Here is a 21,679-nt window from a genome sequence, read left to right as displayed (position 1 = left end):
GGGTGGCTCAGTGGGTTAAGCCGCTGCCTTCGGCTCAGGTCATGATCTCAGAGTCCTGGGATCGAGCCCCGCATCGGGCTCTCTGCTCAGCAGGGAGCCTGCTTCCTCCTCTCTCTCTGCCTGCCTCTCTGCCTGCTTGTGATCTCTCTCTGTCAAATAAATAAATAAAATCTTTAAAAAAAAAAAAAAGAAAGAAAAAGAAAAGAAAAAACTCTTGGGTCCCTCTGGTTCTTTTTTTCTCCAGGGAATGTAATAACAAGTTTCCCGGCTGACCTGAGCTCTTAGCATAGATGATCTCGGAGCCTTTCCTGATCTCTCTTAGTGTGCAGATTTGCCCTGACTCCACTGCCATCCACTGGGCTCCCTTCTGTAAGTCCACCCAGTGCCTCAGAAACACAGTACGCTTCGTGAGCAACAGCAGCCGGATGAGGCTTTACTGTGCTACCTTGCTCCATCTATCCTGCTGGATGAGCTTCCAAAAGTTCTACCCGTGGCTGAGATGTTTCTCCAAGCTATAACACTCCTTGCTTCCTTGACAGTAGTTTACTTTTTCTTTCTAAATCTGATTCCTTATTCTATTTTCATACATATCTACTACACCTCTCCAAAAGGGCTCCAAGTGCTCTATTCTCTCCTTTAGGAAAATAACCAATAATAATAATAATGATAAAGATAATGGTGATGATATTTCCACTTATGCAAAAAACACAAGGTAGAATAAACCCCAAATTCCTCGACTAGCAATAAAAGCCTGTCTGACACTTGGACTCAGCTCTTTTCCCCAGAATTTTTTTGGCTGTTTCCCCCTTCAGGGGCCCTGTCAGCAGGCTTTGTGCCATATTCTGAATGGCTTCATACCTCCACTGTCTTTGATCAGACAATCATCTCCTTCATCCAAAATGCAGCACCCACCCCTACTGCCTGTTTCTATTTCTCTTAAGCCTGTGGACCTTGCTCCTCGCAGTCAATCTCTCCTTGCACAAGTCACCGCAGCACTGTTTCTATGCAGTGATCAGAGTGTCTCAGTTCTGCCCACCTACAAGGACTACAAGGAGAAGTCCTCAACGTAGGACTCATTCTCACTTAACCTCCAAAGCCCCACAGGATACCTGAAACGGAACAGACGGTCAATGTTTGTAGCATAAACCACGATTATTATCATGTCAATATTTCATCCAAAAGCAAAATAGTGGAAAGTGTATAAAAACTGGGCGAGATATATTTCCAACAGTATAATGATTGCTATGAGACATCATCAAAATATTTAACATAATCCTTAAAATTAAATACATATTTTCCCTACATATAATTACACTGAAACTCCTTATTAATAGTTATGACCATTAATAGTCAAACTGATGGTAGAATTTTTATAAACCATTATTTCCTTTTTTAAAAATGATTTTATTTATTTATTTGAGAGAGAGAGCACAAGCAAGGGGGAGAGGCAGAAGGAGAACAAGGCTGAGCAAGGAGCCAGACGTGGAACTTGATCCCAGGACCCTGGGATCATGACCTGAGCTGAAGGCAGACACTTAACCAACTGAACCACCCAGGTGTCCCTAAATCATCATTTCTTTAACAGCCTATCACAATACACACAAATATCAAATCATTATGTTGTATTATAATATAATATAATATAATATTATATGTAAATTATGTCTCAATTAAAAAAAAATACACCATAAAAAATGGCTAGTAGTCTAAAGAGGCCCCATTTTCAAACCCACAAAAACAAATACCATTCTCTCTGAAGACAAGTTCTCCAATAAACTCAGAGAGCAGTCTTTCCTATTCTCATTCAGCCTAATTAAATGTTTGAAGGATCACGGAAGTGGAAAAGAAAAAAAAAATTGTTTTTGAAAGTATCCATACAAGAACGTTGAAGTCAGTGTGTCCAGCTGGGAGGGAGGATACCAAAAAATATTGTAATAATGACCCCAAATACCCTTTCCTAGTAGAATAATAATGAAACATAAGAGGGGAAAAAAAAACCCTAGAGTCTAAATGTCATTTCCTTAAAGCTTTGCCATTGTCAATATGCCTAATATGTGCATATTTGGAGAGTTTAAGTTTAAAGCATATAAAAATAACCTCATATCCTTTCATGCTGTATATTTTACCAGCGTGTAACTCCGGAAATAAGCATCAGTGGCAACCCTTCAAAAACAACAACAACAAACAAGCTTACCTAAAATGAAGAGGTCATTTATATCATTTTCCCCTAAACATCTGAGTAATCCAAGGAAGTTAAAACAATAACCAATCTTCAGCCTCAGAAACAGGTGCAACTCTTCCACCCACAAAATTACCCTCCTCAATCATTCTAAAGAGAAGTCAGTCTACAAAGAAGAATTAGTCAAGATCATGTACCAGCCAAACAAAAGGAACCCAAGTTCTGTCACAGTTTACTAGTTAATAAAGCATAAACCCATAACCAGAGAGTAACTGGACGGTTACTATCTTTAATCATCAAGGAGAAAGATAAAAGGAAGATGTACCAAGTTAAAATGCCCAGGCTCCTGATAATTTCTGTCCGGGGAACTAAATACCTACTCTAATATTTAAGTTACTTAAGACATATAAATTTGAAACCACTTTATTTTATAGCCAACTATGTGTTGGAAAAGCTCGAAGTTTTATAAAGAACTAGAGGATTTCCATCAAAAAGACAGTTTATTTCTGAAATCCCATTCTCCAACTTGTGACCCACTTAAACTGTGGTGACAAGGTTTAAAGGAAGGAGCTAATCATTTCCTGTTCAAGTGCCAAGTCTTTGGAGCAGCCAGGCAGCTTCAAACTCCAGGAATAGCCAGTTATTTCAGGACCCATAGGATTTACAACAATAATGGTCGGAGGAAACCACACCATTTAGGCTCCCTCCGTCTTTTTCCCTGTCCTTAGGAGTATAAAAATAAGCAAGAAAATGATGCTTCAAATTGGCAGACCAATTTGAGGGTGGCGTCTTGCCACAGTGCATGATAATCACAGAGTTACAAGATCCACAGAGAACACAGAAAGCCACAGAAACAGACACAATCTTTTCTGATCCTCCTCTTTGATCGTGCTAAATAGATCTAAGCCTTTCCTTTTTTATTTTTGTTTTACCTCTTCCTCTTTTCCTCCTTCACTCCCTCCCCACTGTCTTTCTCTCTGTCTCTCACCCTCTCCCTTCTCTGGGTGACATCAGTAACAGTAAGTCCTGCTAAAAGTCACCTACAATTCTGTTGATGCAATGGCTGGCATTTACTTTGTGTTCTACCTTTATTGAATGCATCTCTGCAAATGAATGACAGTTTATTAACAACAGTAAAATCTATGGCTCCTCCAGAGAAAAAGGTTATATGCCAAAAATAGAATACTACATTAAAAAATTTTTAAATGCACTTATTTTGAAGCAGATGTGCTTCTGACAGCTCTATTAAGTCATCTGACTGTCTCTGAGGACCTCAGTTCATACAAAAGAAAGGCATCAGCCCAGGGCCCTTGGGGTTTTCTGTTTGTTTTTTGGGGTGTGTGTGTGTGTGTGTGTGTGTGTGTGTGGTGTGTGTGCGTGCATGTGTGTTTGTGTATGTGTGTTGGGGGGAGGGGGCAGTTTAGTTTGAGGTTTTTTTTCCTTCAATTTGAAAGCTAAATGAATTTTTACTTTTGTAAGGGAATAAAAGTGACACCAGAGAGCCTGTTCTCAAGGCGATGTTGTCCCCCTTCTGCCTTTGCCATCATTAGTAAGCTGCCTATCTTCCACTTGAGAAAACTTTCTGCGTGCTACAGAGTGAATGAAAAGCTTCCAAACCCGCCCTGTAAGGTCAGCAAAGGAATCTGTCACTTGACCTTCACAGAGCCATCAGGAATGTCAAAACCAAAGAAAGGAATGGAAAGGAACAAAATCTCAAAACCACTGAAGAGAGGAGAAAGGAAGGGAGGACACAGCCTAACCGGGCCACAGCCCGCTCTAAGGTCTGCGGCAAGCTACCTGGATCTTTGCTTATCCGTCCCACAAGGAAGCGGACAGGCGTCTCCGAGGTTCCTCCCAGCCCTAAGAGATTTGTCTTATTTTGTCAAGGTAACCACTTGGATCCCCTCATAGCTCCGATTGAGAGACTACATATGAATACTTACTAAAATACTCTTAAATGACACTAAGAGGGAAAAATACATAGTCACTACTTCTAAATAATTGCTAAAGTTGAGTTTTCAAATTAGGTATACACAAAACAAACTTTTATTTGGGATTTCACTTTTATCTGAAAGGAAAGACATCTTTACAATGATTATCCCTGAGACCTTATAACCAAAACATATAATAACTATATTGGATATCAAAAGCTTTTGTTCTGACATCAGGAGCATCTTTTATTCATTCTCTAATATTTGGAGAATGAAAGAAAGGGTAACAATGCTTTTTGAAATTGTTACTTTTTTCTGAGCCTCATTTCTTGAGTCATAGGGAAAAAAATTTTTTTTGACTCTACTTTCAACTTATTCAAATCGCATCCCAATATTTTTGGAGATATCCTATGTATAAATCTAGGTATTCACTGAGATACTGCTATGGGCCTAGGATGCAAAATGAGGATTACAGCACTTCAAATAGGCTATTAAAAGCTCCTGTTATTTCTGAGTATTGGGATTTAGTAGTTTATTAAGAAATTCACAGAAAAGACATAGTCCAACAGCCTTTTCAGTCACAAATGTTATGTAACTCCCATTTATGTTAATGAGGATCAAATGCCATTTTTAGTGTTTGCCTAAAAATATTCAGTAGAGAAGAATTGGTTTCAGTTATAGAAATATGGTCTCATTGTCACCATTTTTTTCTTTTTTTTTTTTTTTTTACTTTTTGAAGCAGATGACAAGAAGACATAAAATTGAATATTTGGGGAAGCAATTTCAACCATACAAAAAAACAAGAAAATCTATGTGGTATCCAAGTATCAGCTGGGAGGAAGGGAGGAGAGGGAGATGAGAGCAAGAACATAACACATTATTGGGGAAAATGGTTAATGGTGAAACCCAGCTTAAAAGCACTTGCTTATTGGGTCAAGGCAGTAATCCTACTTGAAAACTCAGAGTGATTTTATAGAAGTGTTTAAAATCTAACATTTACAAAAAGAACTGAGATGCCCAAATATAGTCACAATTTCATAACATTAATGCAAACATGTGCTTTATTCAACTGTACCAAGAAGAAAAGCCAACAGAAGATAAACATGTAAAAAACGTATTTACATATTACAGTCCCATCCTACTTCTCAAGAGATCACTTTTCCAACAAACTCAACCACTCAAAATACAGCCAAAAAGGAAGAAGCCAAAATGGTCTCTGACCAGAGAGCATCACTCACAGGATTATGGCTCAGGATCTTATTATCATCTTTTTTTTTTTTAATTTATTTATTTGACAGACAGAGGTCACAAGTAGGCAGAGAGACAGGCAGAGACAGAGAGAGGAGGAAGCAGGCCAGTGTGGGGCTCGATCCCAGGACCCTGAGATCATGACCTGAGCCGAAGGCAGAGGCTTTAACCCACTGAGCCACCCAGGCGCCCTTCATTATCATCTTTTGACTGATACTGTCGCAATCAACCAGACTGCCCAGACCCTCCACACCAGATAACCAATTAGAAATACCAAATCACACAGTGGTAAGGACAAGAGGTGGGCATGACAGCCTGGACAAAGAGAGCTGATGGCAGTACAGCAGAAGTGGCAGAGGCAACAGGCAGCGGAGACCCACTTCATACCAAAGCAAAGATCCTGACAAATTTCAGCAGCCTCCAGGGCGTCCCCAGGTTCTCAGGTTCCGTGACTACTCACGGTGACACCAAAGCATCAGAACAAGGCTTGACTGTGCTGACGATTGGCAGAGATACTGCACGATGTCATGGAAAGTGTGGGGTCTAGGTCACAAGAAGTAGATTCAACAATCACAGAAAGACAATCATTATACGGTTTCACTTATTTGTGGAACACAAGGGATAGCATGGAGGACATTAGAAGAAAGAAGGGAAACACGAAGGAGGGAAAATCCAAGGGGGAGACGCACCATGAGAGACTATGAACTCTGGGAAACAAACTGAGGGTTTTAGAGGGGGGTAGGGGGGATGGGTAACCCCGCTGATGGGCATTAAGGAGGGCACAGATTGCAAGAGCACTGGGTGTTACACGCAAAGAGTGAATCACGGAACACTACATCAAAAACTAATGATGTACTCTATGGTGATTAACGTAACACAATAAAAAAATTTAAAAAAAAAAAAAACAGGGGCGCCTGGGTGGCTCAGTGGGTCGAATCTCTGCCTTTGGTTCGGGTCGTGATCTCAGGGTCCTGGGATCGAGCCCTGCATTGGGCTCTCTGCTCAGCAGGGAGTTTGCTAGGGGTTCCTGGGTGGCTCAGTGGGTTAAGGCCTCTCCCTTTGGCTCAGGTCATGATCTCAGGGTCCTGGGATTGAGCCCCGAATTGGGCTCTCTGCTTAGCAGGGAGTGTGCTTCTTCCTCCTCTCTCTCTCTCTCTACCTGCCTCTCCACCTACTTGAGATCTCTGTCTGTCAAATAAATAAATAAAATCTTAAAAACAAACAAACAAACAAACAAAGAAGTGGACTCAAATCCAATCTATACCGTTACTATCTATATGGCTTTGGGTAAGTCACTTAATCTTTCAGGGACTACTTTCCTGCCCCAAAAGGGAATAATGCCATCTGTTCTGCTCATCTCATAGGACCATCATAACAGTGGAATAAGGCCACACCTGTGTGAATACCATGCAAACCATAACCTGCAAACAGACTCTATCTGCAGAGTACACCTCGAAAAGATGTTCATAAGAAATTTTTTAAATTGTTTTAAAATTCTGAAAGATGAATGAGGCAAACTTCTGTTATATGAAAATACAAACAAATGAAAGGCACGTTCCTCTAACATTTTGTATAAGCTAACATGTAGTCCATATGATCACAATTTAGAAAAGTATCTCTAACCAATTACCAGTTTATTACAGTAACCTTATGTTTCAAAGAAAATGCAGCTTTCCCTCCAACACAGACATCAGATGTCTGACAGATATAGGCTAGAGTCCAACGATTAGAAAGTGAAGTTAAGTAGCCTCAACTTCTCAAGTGGTTTTCCTCTAAGGGGGACAGACAGTAGGCCAGTAAGCATAATGGCAGAGAAATCTTCAGAATAAGGCAGAAATTCGTCAGACATTGCTATCCATGAGCTTTCCCTTGGGTGAGTTAGCAGGTGCGCATAATCTGCCGAGGGCAGGCTCTGTGACACTGTGCTCCATCAGGCAACAAGGTTAGAAATCATTCAGTCCTGCCTAATTTTTAAGCATTTATCTTTATTCACTGATGTGGTAGTGGGTGAGGGGTGCAGAGGTCAACCTAGAAGAGGACTTACTGGGGAGAATGCTTATAAGCTCATGATTGTAGGACAGTTCTCAGGGCAGATGATTTCTGAGATGCACTAAAATCCATACTGCATCTCAAGACACCTCAGATATGTGAGACCTTTCTACCACACAGAGTTAGAAAGAATAGGACAGTGGACCATTCACAGAAACCCTATCATAGTGTGTGACTTCTAAACATGGTAAAGGAGCAACCTGGTACACAAACATAATAAGAACCTACCAAAAGAAGTGAAGTCTACTGAAAGCAGCATTCTGCCTCCTGAAGGCTGTGACCTAGTAAGGGAGTCATCATTTCAGTATGTCAGGACTGACAATTTCTGCCTAGTAACACAGAATAAAACAAAAGAAAATAGTATCACATGGAGCCATGCAATAATGAAATAGCTTCGCAAAACGTTTGCTTCATTTTATATGCGTGTGTGTGGGTGTGAGTATGTGTGTTCAGTTGACCCTTGAATGACATGGGGATTAGGCGTACCAACTCCTCCCCCACTCCCCCAATCCCACACAGTTGAAAATCTTTGTGCAACTTTTGAACTCTACAATAACTTAACTACTAAATAGCCTACCATTGACTGGAAACCTTACCAATTATATAAAGTCAATTGATACATATTTTGGATGTTATATGTATTATATGCTGTATTCTTACACTAAAGTAAGCTAGAAAAAAGAAAACATTATTAAGAAAAACATAAGGAAGAGAAAATACACTTACAGTACTGTACGGTAATTTATCAGAAAAAAGTCCACATGTAAGTGGACTTACATGTTGTTCAAGGGCCAACTGTATATGCAATGTGTGGAGTATAAACCAATTTAAAGTGCCCTCATTACTCAAGACACAGGCAAAACTTTTGAAAGTCACTGACTTAAAAAGTCAAGTATAATTAAACTTTTCTGGCACTGAAATACTCAAGACATTCACACTATAGTTCCACTCTAGAAGATTCCTTACTCCATCCCAAAGAAGCATTTGTTATAGAACAACGTAGCTCAACTTGCTTGGAAATTAGAGGAAATATTACGAACTGGATTTTTGTTACAACCTTTATTAGTTGAATTTGACATATAACCTTCAAGCTGATTTCTAAAATCAGCTATGGAACTTTTCCTTGGTTCCAATGACACAAGCACACAGATCAAGTGGATAAATCAACACATACCCCCGTGTGTGGGATGTAACCAAGGTCTGATGATCCGAAGGAATGTTGATGGAGAAAAATCCCAACCTCGCCAGCTTCAGAAAACATCAGTAGCACACAAGAATGCCCCAAACACAACAAGGGGTCTCAAAATGGCTTACAAATCAAACAGAAGAGGGATCCTTAGAACAGAACAACATTCAGGCATTCATACTTACGGACAAAGAACTGGAGAGCTAGCAAAAAAGAAAAATTATTAAAAGATCTTTTTGTAGGAATAGTGTGTTGACTAACTCTGCAATAAAATTAAGGTAAAAATCAAAGCTCTTTTTCCAGGAAGTCAAAAGCACTCTATGTACTTTCTGATGGTGAAAAAATTATGTAAATAAATAACTACTGGTCAAGATGACCACAGCAACCAAGCCAATACCAATCACAACCACCCACCAAGATAAATTCACAAACTGTCTTTTGTGTGCTTTGTAAAAGAATCGCCAACCAATCAGGACTGAAGCAGTACACACCTGTGTTCAGGTAGGAATTCTGGTTTATCTCAAAATGTAATCCAGAAACACCTGACACCCAGTTTCTACTTTCCCTGAGGCGTTTCCAGTTACAGAGTAAAAGAGAACCTTCAGAAATAGGGGCAAGGAACTACACCAACAATAAAATATATTTATTCTCACTCGTTTAAAGTTTACTGAAAAGAAAAAAACAAAGTGATACAGTTTATTGAAATCTTAAGTGCTGGAGGCTTTTTTTTTCTTAGAGAAGGATAAACATATATCAAACCCAATCGGATAATTTACGTGTGTCACTAAAATATTTTAACCAGTGGACAGATGAGCCTTTATCCTTGGTTCCACACCTTTTCAACCACGTATAGAAACTTTATTAAGCTATATCTTAAAAACAAACAATCCCAAAATATTCCAAGTGTACAATTAGTTGTACAAACAGCATATTCAGAAACTGGACCAGTCCCTGGAGACTACCATCACTTTACTGAGTTAGAAGATGGGATCAGAGGGGCGCCTGGGTGGCTCAGTGGGTTAAGCCACTGCCTTCGGCTCAGGTCATGATCTCAGAGTCCTGGGATCGAGTCCCGCATCGGGCTCTCTGCTCAGCAGAGAGCCTGCTTCCCTCTCTCTCTCTCTCTGGCTGCCTCTCCGTCTACTTGTGATTTCTCTCTGTCAAATTAATAAAAAAAAAAAAAAATCTTTAAAAAAAAAAAAAGAAGATGGGATCAGAAAAAGGGAAGGCAGCATGGAGAACTAAGAGACTCATTTGCTTTCTCTTATAACCTATCCCAGCTCCTTCCTTCCTCTAGTCTACTGCCTCCTTCTCCCATTATCTTCCACTGATTACTGCTCCCAACACACATTTTCAAAAGTAGTAGGGCATGAAAATGACAGAGTGGAGTCAGTCTTTGTTCCCCCAGCCTTAATGAGGGCCTACTCTAGGGAAAGCCCTTTGTTCAGGGTCACTCCAGGTTACTCACTATTCAAGCCTTTTTCTCTTTGAATCTGAGAAAGGCTGGCTCCTTCTACGTTGCTTTCTCAGGCATTGCTCTGTATGAAGTCTATCAGGCAACAGGAGCTCTCAAAACGCAAGAATCCATAAGACAAACCCAGATCATAAAATGAGTCTAGTAAACGGAAGTACTGGCCAGGAAGTGGCGGGGGGTGGGGGGGGGGGAGTGCGACAGCACTGGCTGGGAACTCCAGCTAACAAATCCCCCCAGGGAGACCATCTCAGACACCTGATAGGCAAGCGCCCACCATGTACCATACATATTTAAATAGCCAAAATGTTATGCATCCAGCCGGGTGATGGGTTCTGGCAGGAACTAAGTAAATAATTACTGGCTTAATGTCTCTGATAACTAGTTAGTCATCAAATGTCAGCCATCAACTACAAAGAGCAATCTGTGATGCCAAATTCAGGAGTACAGAAAAAAGAGGTTCACTAGGCTGAAGAGGGACAGACCCCAGAGACATCACTGCAACCAGCTTCTACCCCCCGCCCAGCCTCATGGAAAGCTCTGTATATAGACAATATGCATGCTGATTATAGGTAAACTCTCCAATCACATTTATTAAGACAGTGATCCCCATAAATATCATCTTTCATCAGGAAGGTTAGAACTACAATGTGAAGACCACCCACATTTCATAAAGCTAGAAAACATACAACAATGCCTAAGAAAATCAGAGATGCTGTGTGACAATAACAAGTAACTATTAAATCCTATTCCCTGAATAAAGAAAGCCTCACGTGAAAATCTGTAGTTCCATAACTGCTTTTCCTCCTGTACCTGTATAATCACTTCCACCAGCACTTTGTAACTTCTCAGCACCCTACGGTGATCTGGCTCAAGTCCAAGTTCTGGTTCCTATGATCCAATCCATTCTGTGCCAAAACCAAGAAATACCTACTCACTATCTTGCAAAGTGTAAAACACTGGATAAGACAGACTAGATTTCAAAGAGCTTCAAATTCAGGTAAAGTAGGAAGCACATGCCCAAAGAGTCTCAACGCAGAGCATGTACCCTTGAAACAGAAGATACTGGGTCCAAGACTCCAAGATGCTTTCAACATCCTTTCTCTTTCTGAAGATACACACTGGGTTCCCAGTGTCACCAAATCTAAGTTTCTCTGCTCAGTTTTCAGTTCTCCTGAATGACCCTTCCTTGCTATCAAACTATTATTTTTATTAAATACTTACAGTATCCAGACAACATGTACTAAACGAGTTCATTCATGTAATGTGTTATTAATAGGGTCTGGCCATGGCAAGCCATCATTAAACATTAGCTGTTGGTAATACTTACGGGCAGCTGCACTGATTTAAAGATTTTTTTTTTTTTTAATTTGACAGAGAGATTACAAGTAGGCAGAGCAGTAGGCAGAGAAGAGGGAAGCAGGCTCCCCACTGAACAGAGAGCCCTATGCGGGGCTAGATCCCAAGACCCTGGGATCATGACCTGAGCTGAAGGCAGAGACTTAACCCACTGAGCCACCCAGGCGCCCCAGCTGCACTGATTTAGACACAGCTTTCAATTTAGTATTTTAACCATTTCAGGATTTGACATAAAAACTGTGGTATATATTACTTGAAGAATTATGTAAAGGAGGTGGCAGCTTCCATTTGGGTTGTGTAGGTTATACAAGCACTTATTTCTACACTGAAATTCTACAGAGTTGTATAGTCTATACTAGGATACGAAATCTTTTGACTTGACTATCAGTCATGAAGAGATTGCCAACCCCTTGGACAATACCATTAAATACAACCAGACTCAACTGGTAAGCTGACACAGTACCTATAAACATACACTCATTTATTCAAGAAGTGAGCTTACCTACTGCCCATCTCATTTTATCGAAATGATTGTTAGAATTTAAACAGATGATGTGAGTTGCTCCAGGCCACATTATTACTAAGTGACAGAAGCAAAACATTCAGATTTCCTGACCTAATATTCCTTGTATCATTCATTCTCTCTTTCAACTAAAATTTATCCAATACCTACTATGTGCCAGACTTGGGGGAACATTGGTTACCAAAACATACAAGAAAAAAAAAAAAGTCTCTCCTGTCTTAGAGGTTAAATTCTAGTTTTAGGAGACAGACAATACTGAAAATAAATACAATTGACCCCTAAGCACCAGCAGTTTGAACTGTGCAGGACCATTTATATGTGGATTCTTTTCAATAAATACAGTACTATAAATAAATTATCTCTTCCTTATGATTTTATTATTTTTTCTCTAGCTTACTTTACTATAAGAAAACAGTATGTGATATAGATAATCTATAAAATATGTTAATCAATTCTTTGTGTTAGAGGTAAGGCTTCTGGTCAAAAGTAGGGGATGAGTAGCTAAGTTTTGGGGGAGTCAAAAGCTATATGGGATTTTTGACTGCACCGGGGTCTGCTCCCCTCAACCTTGTCTCATTTAAGGGCCAACTGTACATTAAGTATACAGTACCTCAGATGGTGGTAAGTGCTTTGGAGAAAAACAGAGATAGGAATAGAAAGGTCAGGATGAGGTCAGAGGTAACAAAGGGTCACTCAGATGACTTTTGAGCAAAGAGCTGAAAGAGGAGAGGGAGGGAGCAGTGTGCATAGCTGGGACTCTGGGTGGAGGGGAAGGTCAAGTCACAGGGCATGTTCTAAACAGCAAGGGGCCTGGTATGACTTAGAGGACAGTGAGGGGAAGGCACAGGTGATGCAGCTGGAGAAGCCCACAGGGTAGGGCGACACATTTCGTTGTAAAGACTAGTTATCGAGCTGCCTGAGAAGGAAAATCATTGAAGAGTTTAAAGCAGAGGAGTTGCATGACATGACTTACGCTTGATGTTTTGCAAGACCACTGAGCCTCCTCTGTCAAAATTAGCCTTACTTGGGGGTTGGCGTGAGGGTAGCCAGAGGCGGGGAGAGCCAGGGTGGACGTGGGACCAGTGAAGACGACCTTAAGAGCACCCTGTTGCCTCGCCTTACCAGACATGGCGTCATCCCCTCTCATACCTCATCTCTGTTTCCTAACCAGCTTCCCTAATGGTCCAAACCTTCGTGATCAGACGTTTCCATGAAGCATTTGATCCACACACAGTGTGAGTGAGCAACAGGAAACAGCAGATGCCGCTAAAATTATGTTCCCACAAAGGGAACACTCTCTTTTGCCACCCTCAACAAGCTTCATGGTTGGGAGCACTTGTGAGGTGATGGAGACGTTCGTCAGTACATCGGACACAGAAAGCACACGGTGCTACTAGTACCCCACCCCGTTTGGCATGGTGGCCTCTGCAAACAGCACTATGAACAGGGTCCCACGTAAGTTATGGTGACCCAGTCGGCACCATTTATTGAGCACTTAGCCTGGGGAATAAAAAAGATAATAAGTAAGACTTGGTCTCTGTCCTAAAAGAGTTCACAGTCTAGCTGAAGACACAGACACATAAAATGTAAATATCATCCAGCATATAATAAACATAATTACCAAGGTCTGTAGACAGTGGAGAAATAACATAGAAAAAGGAGTATCAGCTTTGCCCCTAGGGGATTAGGGAAGGCTTCACAGAACTCTAAAGAAAGTAGAGAACGTGGAGCAGAAGTCAGCAGGCAGAGGCGGGGACTGGGGCATGGTGGCACAGGGCATAGGAGATGGCATGGTGAAAAAGCATTGCATCCATCTGCTACATGGGGAGTTAAAACGGGCAGGGAATGGGGAGGGGTCAGAGGTGCAGGGTCCATGCTACTTTAAGTGAGACAGGCTTCATTGTGTAGGCAATGGGGAGCAACACAAGACTGACCCAATTATATTTGCATTTGGGGAAGACTCGAGGATGGCTCAAAAGGAGACAAGAGTAAGTACAGGTTGTAAGAAAGAGTAGAAGACCTCTCAGAGGAAGGCCGAAACTATAGCTTGGATGGACAGGAAGGTACAGACAGAAGAGACCTGGAGGAGCTAAAATTGATAAGGCTGGAGTTAACGGAAGTATTTCAGAGGCAGTAGTGTCATAAAAAAGAAAAAAAAAAGCCCTTTATTTGAAACTTTGATAGAAAATATTATGGTTAAACCAAAAACCCTTGAAATTACATAGAAATATGACACATTCTGAAATAACTGCAAGAGACATAAAAATTAACCCCAATTAATGTTCAGTGTCTTTTGAAATTATTTTAAAAAACAACTGTTTGAAAAGGACAATCTCAAAAAAGTTTTCAAAACTGAGCAAAGCCATCTCCATGAAGAATATAGATTATTAACTTCTAAATGAATGTTCTGACAGTAAGTTACTTCTTTTAACACTCTATTTCTAATAATCTAAATAAGTGTATAATTCTCTACAAACTTTTTAAGACAAGTAAGTAAAGGAAGGATATTAGATAAAAACATCATTTCAATATAACTTCATCAATTTAATAACAAATAAGATCATTTTGCAATAAAACAAGGCAGCAAAACAACAGAGATTCCCATCTTCAAAAGAAAAAAATAATCAAAGGTGAATAAAGGGCAGTTTCAATGAACCAGATAAAATATTAAGTGGCACGCACTGTGTGTCTCTTTCACAGAATGTCAGCTTCGGTAAAACATAAGAAGTAAAACATTACATTCACTGCACGAGAATATCTTCTCATTCCTTTTAGTAAGACTCCAAGATAAACTCCATTTAGCTCTTTTTCCAACATACATGGTGACCCTCTGAATAAATATTACTTATTTATCTTGTTTTACTTTCAAATTCAGGGGGCTACTTTAGCAATATTTGCCACTACTTTTCAGGTTTCTTTAATGCCATGAAGAAAATGCCCTTAAAACCCAACATTTTAAAGATTTTATGATCAGAAATAAATCATAGCTATTTACATGGAAACACGATCTCAACCTTGTAGCTTTTGGTCTTTTGTGCCATTTTTTCTGTTGTAATATCTGAAATCATTGCTAATCTAATTATGCACAAGGGTCCTGTTTTCTGCAATTGTTTTACTAGGGAGGACACTGGGATGAAATTACTTGAAATATAACCAACTCCCATACTCAACAATTGATTATCTAGTGTATTGATTATTCATTATCCTTAATGCCCAGTAAAGCCATTCTCTGGTCATCTTTTGTATTTCCTGGGATGGAAAGGAACTGAAATTCAAAAGATTCAAATTTGGTAATGTTATTAGCATATATGATAAAAGTCCTGAAGAAGAGAATGAAAGTAGTGTTTAAATCGAGGCTTTGCATGTCAATTACCCTCTCTGTGTGCTGACCTGCCAATACCAGGATCATCAATCACGCCTCTGCTCAGCTGAACAGAGCTGGAGATACAACAAAACATGCTTTGCTCAATGAGAGGCTACCCCATTATTATTCCACCTCTTTTGGTTTTATTTGACAAGAGAAGGGTAAGTGAGCAAGATGGGGGAGCACAGAATAAATACAAGTCATTAGTTTCCCTTGAGAACCTTCCACAGTGCTGGAAACAAAGCAGGAGCTCATTAAATGTTGTGCAAATCAATGCTAACAGCCAGAAGACCACGCAAAACATGAAAATGCTCAAGATAAAGTTTCTTTATCTGGACCTTCTCATCTAAGACATTCATTTTCCATTTTTCACAATTATCCTGCATGTTTCCCTATAATCCCCTTAGATGTCCTATCTGCTCCTCCACTTAAGTATGAACTCCATGACTTCCCAGGCTGTGTGCTATATTTCTTTGTGCACATAGTACTAAAAATTCCTTCAATAAGTGCTCCCACAACTCCATGTGAAAAGCTATATACTGTCTCACCTACAACTGACTTCTACTTTTTTATTACACAGGCATCCAATGAAACAGCTCATGATTCACTAAATTTATACTCAAGAAGATACTGATTCACATCCTTGATTTTTATAGTTAATTAAGTCCAAACATAATCTGCTATTTTAATGGGTCATATCCCACTAAGAACATAAGAACTGATAACTGCTATTACTTAATTCATTTTTATGTTCCTCAGTACAAATGCCAATAGTTTTGAAGTTCTAAAACTTGCCAGGTGCTGGAACAAAAGAAAATATGCAGGTGCTTACCTGTGATTGCTTTGGACATACCAGTATGTATCTTCTAGTTACTTTTTAGGCTCAGGAAAAGTAGTGTAATTGGAAAGACGCCTATTATAGCATCTAATCTTATAGGAACATTCTCCAAGGAATTTTCAAGCACTGTAGTTTTATCCCTAGTGTCCTGAATGTATGTGACAACATTAAAATGCAAGTCTATAGGTTTGTGTCTTGATAGATATCCATACAGGTAACTACTTAAAAACTTTACTGCGATGGTCCTAACAAGCAACCCAGCATGGAGATTCACTCTCAAAAAGAGCTTCTAAGAACTGTTTTATAATATGAGCATGCACACAACACGGTACCCACAGGACAGTAAGGATTCAGTGGGCTGACTCTGCAAAGCTATGTGATGGGGATACGGTGGGCGGGGAGCACGCAAGCACTCTGGCCTCGCAGCACCTACTAGATGGAAGGGAGAAAGGCATAAGGCTGCAGAACCAGCAGCCCCAGCAGCCAGCTATCCCATGGGGGTGGGGAGGACACAGGACACAACCCTGAAGCAAGGTTGACTTGTTAAGCTACACTGACCTACCCCTTGCGCTCACTGCTTGGTGGTGGTGTGGGGCGGCGGGGGAGGCAGGATAACAAGTTTTTAGAAACCTGTGTAGATCAAAAAATGTTACTATAAGATAGGGTAGTTGGGGAGCAGGGTGAAAGGAAAGTATGGGGTCTCGAATGTTTGTGCTCTGGGCAAGCAGATCTAAAGTAAAAGATGCTAGGGCACCTGGGAGGCTCAGTGGGTTAAAGCCTCTACTTTCGGCTCAGGTCACGATCCTAGAGTCCTGGGATCGAGCCCCACACTGGGCTCTCTGCCTGCTTCCACCTCTCTCTCTGCCTGCCTCTCTGCCTTCTTGTGATCTCTCTCTCTCTCTGTCAAATAAATAAATAAATAAAACCTTAAAAGAAATAGTAAGTAAAAGATGCTATACAATTCCCATCAGACGGATATATCTTCAATGCAAGTTTATTTGCCACCAAATCCTAACGTGCCCATTGGCATTCTTAGCACTGACTGATTATCCCTGCTAGACTTTTAACTTATTTGATACTTATTTTTTTCTTAAAAAAAAATTCCAATCTTGAGTAATTTTAGTGAAAGACTGATCCTCTTTTGATCTGGAAGTGTAAACAAATATCACTCCTGTATTTCTCCAAAGGGAAGAACTATTTGAAATAAAGATCAAGTGTCAAAGATCAATGCCCCTGGGACAGGATGTCAAGTTGGGAGCCAATTTTCTTTTGAAAGTCAAATGTAAAAATTTTGATCTACAGGCAGCTTTTAAAGGATTTTCCCCTAGCTGCCTATGACAAAAAATGGCAGTATTACCCATGGCCAATTATTTCTAAATATCATATAAATTTACACACTCTATTGTGCTTCCATGTCTCTTCACAGGGCTACTATATCCCCGATTACATTAAAGGATAAAGGGCACAGTCTTTTGTGTTGTTGCATAAACAAGTCCTCCCTCCTTTTACAAGTCACCCCTCTTCTCTACAACAACATTATTCTTCACAAGTCAAGTGTACAATATTTGCTTCATTTCCCAGCTAAAACTAATACACGCATGTTCACAGTTATCTTTCCCTTTAATGTTAATTTAGATAGAGCATCTATGATAGAAATCCTAAAGCCACGTGCTCACATGTCTAGAGTCTTTAACGGAAATCTGATGGCAGTTGATCTAAAACAAGTCATAAAAGAACAACCTTTGGCAAAGGCCAACGGAACCAAAACTACACCCTCTGATGACCACAGGACTACTGTATCCGCCCTGCAAACATTCTTGTCTCAAACATTACAACCCACCCATTAACCAAAACCGCAGCTTATTCCTGATTTAGAAGAGCAAATTTCGTGGACTTACTAAACCACACAACTCCAGCCAGAAAGCCTCTTCTCTGTGTGGCAATTATTCCACATTTGAACTAAAAACCTGCATATTTAAGCTCAGTTATCAGTGGACTGCTGTTAAAGCCCCTTTCCTGACATAATAAACAACTGACATCTTCCGAGAACATTAACTAGTTCCTTCTGTGCCACAGTTTAATAGAGAAGACTTTTTAATATAGAAACTGTTTAACACTCTGTTTAACACACAGCATCCTCGAGGAAGAGTTGTGTTAAATTCTCAGTCCGCAGACCAAAAACACTGTACCATCGGCCCATATGCAACTTATTCTCTCAGGATTCGGATGTTCTGTTTCCCAAAAAATGGGAAAGAACAGGTCGCTGAAAGATTCCAGCGAGGTTTCTCTTGGCACGGGAAGAATGTGATAAACAGGGAAAACACAATCAGGAGGAATGTCTGGACTGGGTTCTTTTGTAATACTTAAATAGCGCTCCCCTACCGGGCTTTGCCACAGCACCAAAGGGGGAAACCATCTTAGAACTCTACGGTAAACATTCTAAAAGGGAGAACTCAGAAATTCTAAATACAAAATAGGGGTGTGTTAAGAAATACTGAAATATTTCCCTCTTTCCCACCAGGACTGATATTTTTCTTCATCCCAAGGAAGGCAAAATATGCTAACCCCAAGCACAGAGGCCAACACTGGTCTGAAAAGGAACTTGAAAGAAATCCAAAAAACTCCTTTTGGCCACAGTATCAAGGGCAAGCCCTTCATGTGTTCCCTTTCCTTGATGTCATTCTAATAACCTGTTTAATTCAAGTGTCTGCGTCCTTCGTCAGTCTTCTTAAAGAAAGACACAAGAAGACTATTCATGATTCCCAAAGTTTTCTCAGTGCATTGTTTCGGTAAAGAGCTCCGTGTCCCAACTTCAAGTTGTAAGAGAAGAAGACTCCCGTGAGGGTGGCTTACTGTTGAACTTTTCACAAGTCACCTGAGTGTGTGGATCTGCTGAGGGGAAGGGGTGCTGAGGACCACTAACAGCTATCTTATCCTTCTTAGGACACAACCTCAAGCTGAATCTAGTTGGAAGAGCACTTTGATTTTAGACATGTAAACAAATGGATGATGCCGAATTCCAATAGAAAAACAAACAAAACTCCTCTAAGGGGGCAAAAAAACCAAAAAAACAACCAAACAAAAACAAACAAACAAAAAAAAACAAAAAACAAAACAAAAAAAACCATGAAGGGAAATCAGTGAAAGAAAATGAATGCTACATTGCAAACCTGCAAGAATGTTTAAATTTAAAAAAAAAAAAAAATCAAGTCACCTTTTCTGGGCTGGGTTCTGTAATTCCAGTTTTCATCATCTGCTTCCACCTGCTGCCCACAAACCGAGAGCTCTCCATCACTGCGAAACAGCCTCTTTGTCTGCCTGGACAAGGAGGAGAAATTGATCCAACTCACAGCACGTGAGAGAGACCCTGAATTTGACTTGAGTCTGAAAGAGCCTTCCTTTTTCATCTTCTTTCACACCACCATCGACTAGAGATAAAGCACAGCCCAGCAAAAAAAGAAGCTCGGCTTCACTATCGTTCCATGTCCTTCCAAGGAACCTGCTCCTTCCCACTTAAATTCAGACAATGTTGAGAGTCAGGCACGACATTATGCAGGAAGACTGCTTCTAGGTCACCCAGTTACAAAGAAAAGGAAAATGAGGAGTTAGGAAACAAAACAAAACAAACAAAAATAATCCTAGCCACACTGTGGCCCTTGGTTTGGTATAAGTTTAAAAACGCAGCAGGGTGTTCGTTTCAGGAACGTTTGTCAGGACTCGGAGAAGAACAAAACCAAGGCACGCCGACTCTTTGGTGTGTGCCCAGCATCCCCTCCTGCGATCCTGCTCCCGTCCCGAGCATCCTTCCCCACGCGGGCAGGGAGCCGCGAGAGCAGCCCTCCGCGGCCGACGGACGGAAGAACTCCTCAGGCTGGAGAAAGAGGTTCGGCGTCAACCCGGGCGCCCCGTGTGAACTTCACCCACCCAGGTGACCCGGGGGAGATCAAAGCGGTCGGCTCCCTTGTCGCCGCTCGGCACAGAACCATGACGCGCCCACCTGCCCTCTCTGCGGTCCGTGAACCGCTCGGGATCCACGGGACTCCACAAACAATAAACCGGGCTGCGTGGCTGTCGCCGGGATTACCGGGTACGCGCTCGGGGGAAAGGCGATAGGCTCTCCCCACAGCGAAGGCTCCTCATTGGACACAGAAAACCCCGCCTCCTCCCCACCGGCAACACTTCAGCCCGCAGCTCCAACTTCTGAACTCCTGCAAAGCTGGGCTAAATGCAAGTCTGCGCAGAGTACAGACTTCTGGGAATTAAAAAAAAAAAAAAAAAAAAAAAAGAACTTGATTATTAATCGTCAGACCGCACCTCTGAAGGTAGAATTTTGATAAGGAAGTTTAAAAGAGCGTGTAGTTTTATAAACATCGAGCATTCCTCCACTGATCGAGCGATGTCATCAGCTGAGAAAATGTATTTCCGAAGAGAATTAAACTGACTCGGTTATTCCTTCACTCCCAGCTTTCAGCGAAGGTGAAATGCAGCCGTTCATGTACCTGCTGTTGCCTCTCCGGTCTCCCGCCAGCAGCCGGGGTGTGGGATTGGGGTGGAGGACCCTCTTCTGCCTCCCACTGGCAGCCCTTACAGATCATTCCTCTACAGTTTGGAAGGATCTTCATATCATGGAGAACCATCATCTGAGAGCTATGTTAGCAGCAATTAGCTGCAGGCTCCTGAGACTCCTGAGGGTGTTCGTTCCAGGAACGTTTGTCAGGACTCGGAGAAGAACAAAACCAAGGCACGTTTGTCAGGACTCGGAGAAGAACAAAACCAAGAACTCAGCACTCGCCATAGCACATACCCTCCCCAGGGTCCATAACCCAACCACTCTGTCCCTGACATGCAAAATATTTAGAGCCATATGCTAGAATGCACTGGGTGCAGCATTTCACCCAAGGCCACATAATCCCATGGTCCTGCGGGCGTTAAAAGTCCCCTTACCTTTCCATCACAGACTTGGGTCAGGCATCTCCTCCCCAAAGCGTTATTCAGAGTAAGACTAATAAGCAACGAGTAGAGAACTGGGTCCAACTCACTTTACTCAGCACTGAGCAGACGTTTTAAAACTAACCCAGTGCAACAGAAAATAAACGCTGATTAAAAATGATAAAATAGAAATTGTGATGCCACCAACTTTGGCTTTCTTTTTCAACATCCCTCTGGCTATTTGGGGTCTTTTCTGGTTCCACATAAATTTTAGGATTATTTGTTCCATTTCTCTGAAAAAAATTGATGGTATTTTGGTAAGGATTGAAACAAGATGAGATTGGGAGGGAGACAAACCATAAGAGACTCTTAATCTCACAAAACAAACTGAGGGTTGCTGGGAGGTGGGGGGTAGGGACAGAGTGGTTGGGTTATGGACCCTGGGGAGGGTATGTGCTATGGCGAGTGCTGTGAAATGTGTAAGCCTCATGATTCACAGACCTGTACCCCTGGGGCAAATAATACATTATATGTTAATAAAAATAATTTTGAAAAAATTATAAAAGAGTGATTTTGCATCATACATCTACCACCGTTCACCA

At 41.0% G+C, this 21,679-nt stretch overlaps 1 protein-coding gene across 4 annotated transcripts in view; it reads right to left on the bottom strand.

Moving 5' to 3' along the window:
- Positions 1–21,679, bottom strand: part of NHSL1 (NHS like 1) — a 229,637-nt gene that overhangs the window by 112,977 nt on the left and 94,981 nt on the right. For 2 of the 4 annotated variants that reach the window (XM_032339382.1, XM_032339383.1), the window contains exon 1: positions 19,363–20,833. The exons of 1 other annotated variant lie outside the window; for it this stretch is intronic. In XM_032339382.1, the coding sequence (XP_032195273.1) occupies positions 19,363–19,555 (193 nt within the window). In that variant the 5' untranslated portion in view covers positions 19,556–20,833. Of the gene's footprint in view, positions 1–7,635; positions 7,830–19,362; positions 20,834–21,679 lie in introns of those variants that run through there. One more of the 4 variants, XM_032339385.1, reaches the window with a different exon arrangement.

The sequence above is a fragment of the Mustela erminea genome, chromosome 4 (assembly GCF_009829155.1).
Source record: "Mustela erminea isolate mMusErm1 chromosome 4, mMusErm1.Pri, whole genome shotgun sequence".
In the NCBI taxonomy this organism is placed as follows: domain Eukaryota; kingdom Metazoa; phylum Chordata; class Mammalia; order Carnivora; family Mustelidae; genus Mustela; species Mustela erminea.
Note: the sequence above shows the minus strand (reverse complement) of the source record. Positions and strands in the feature narration are given on the sequence as shown.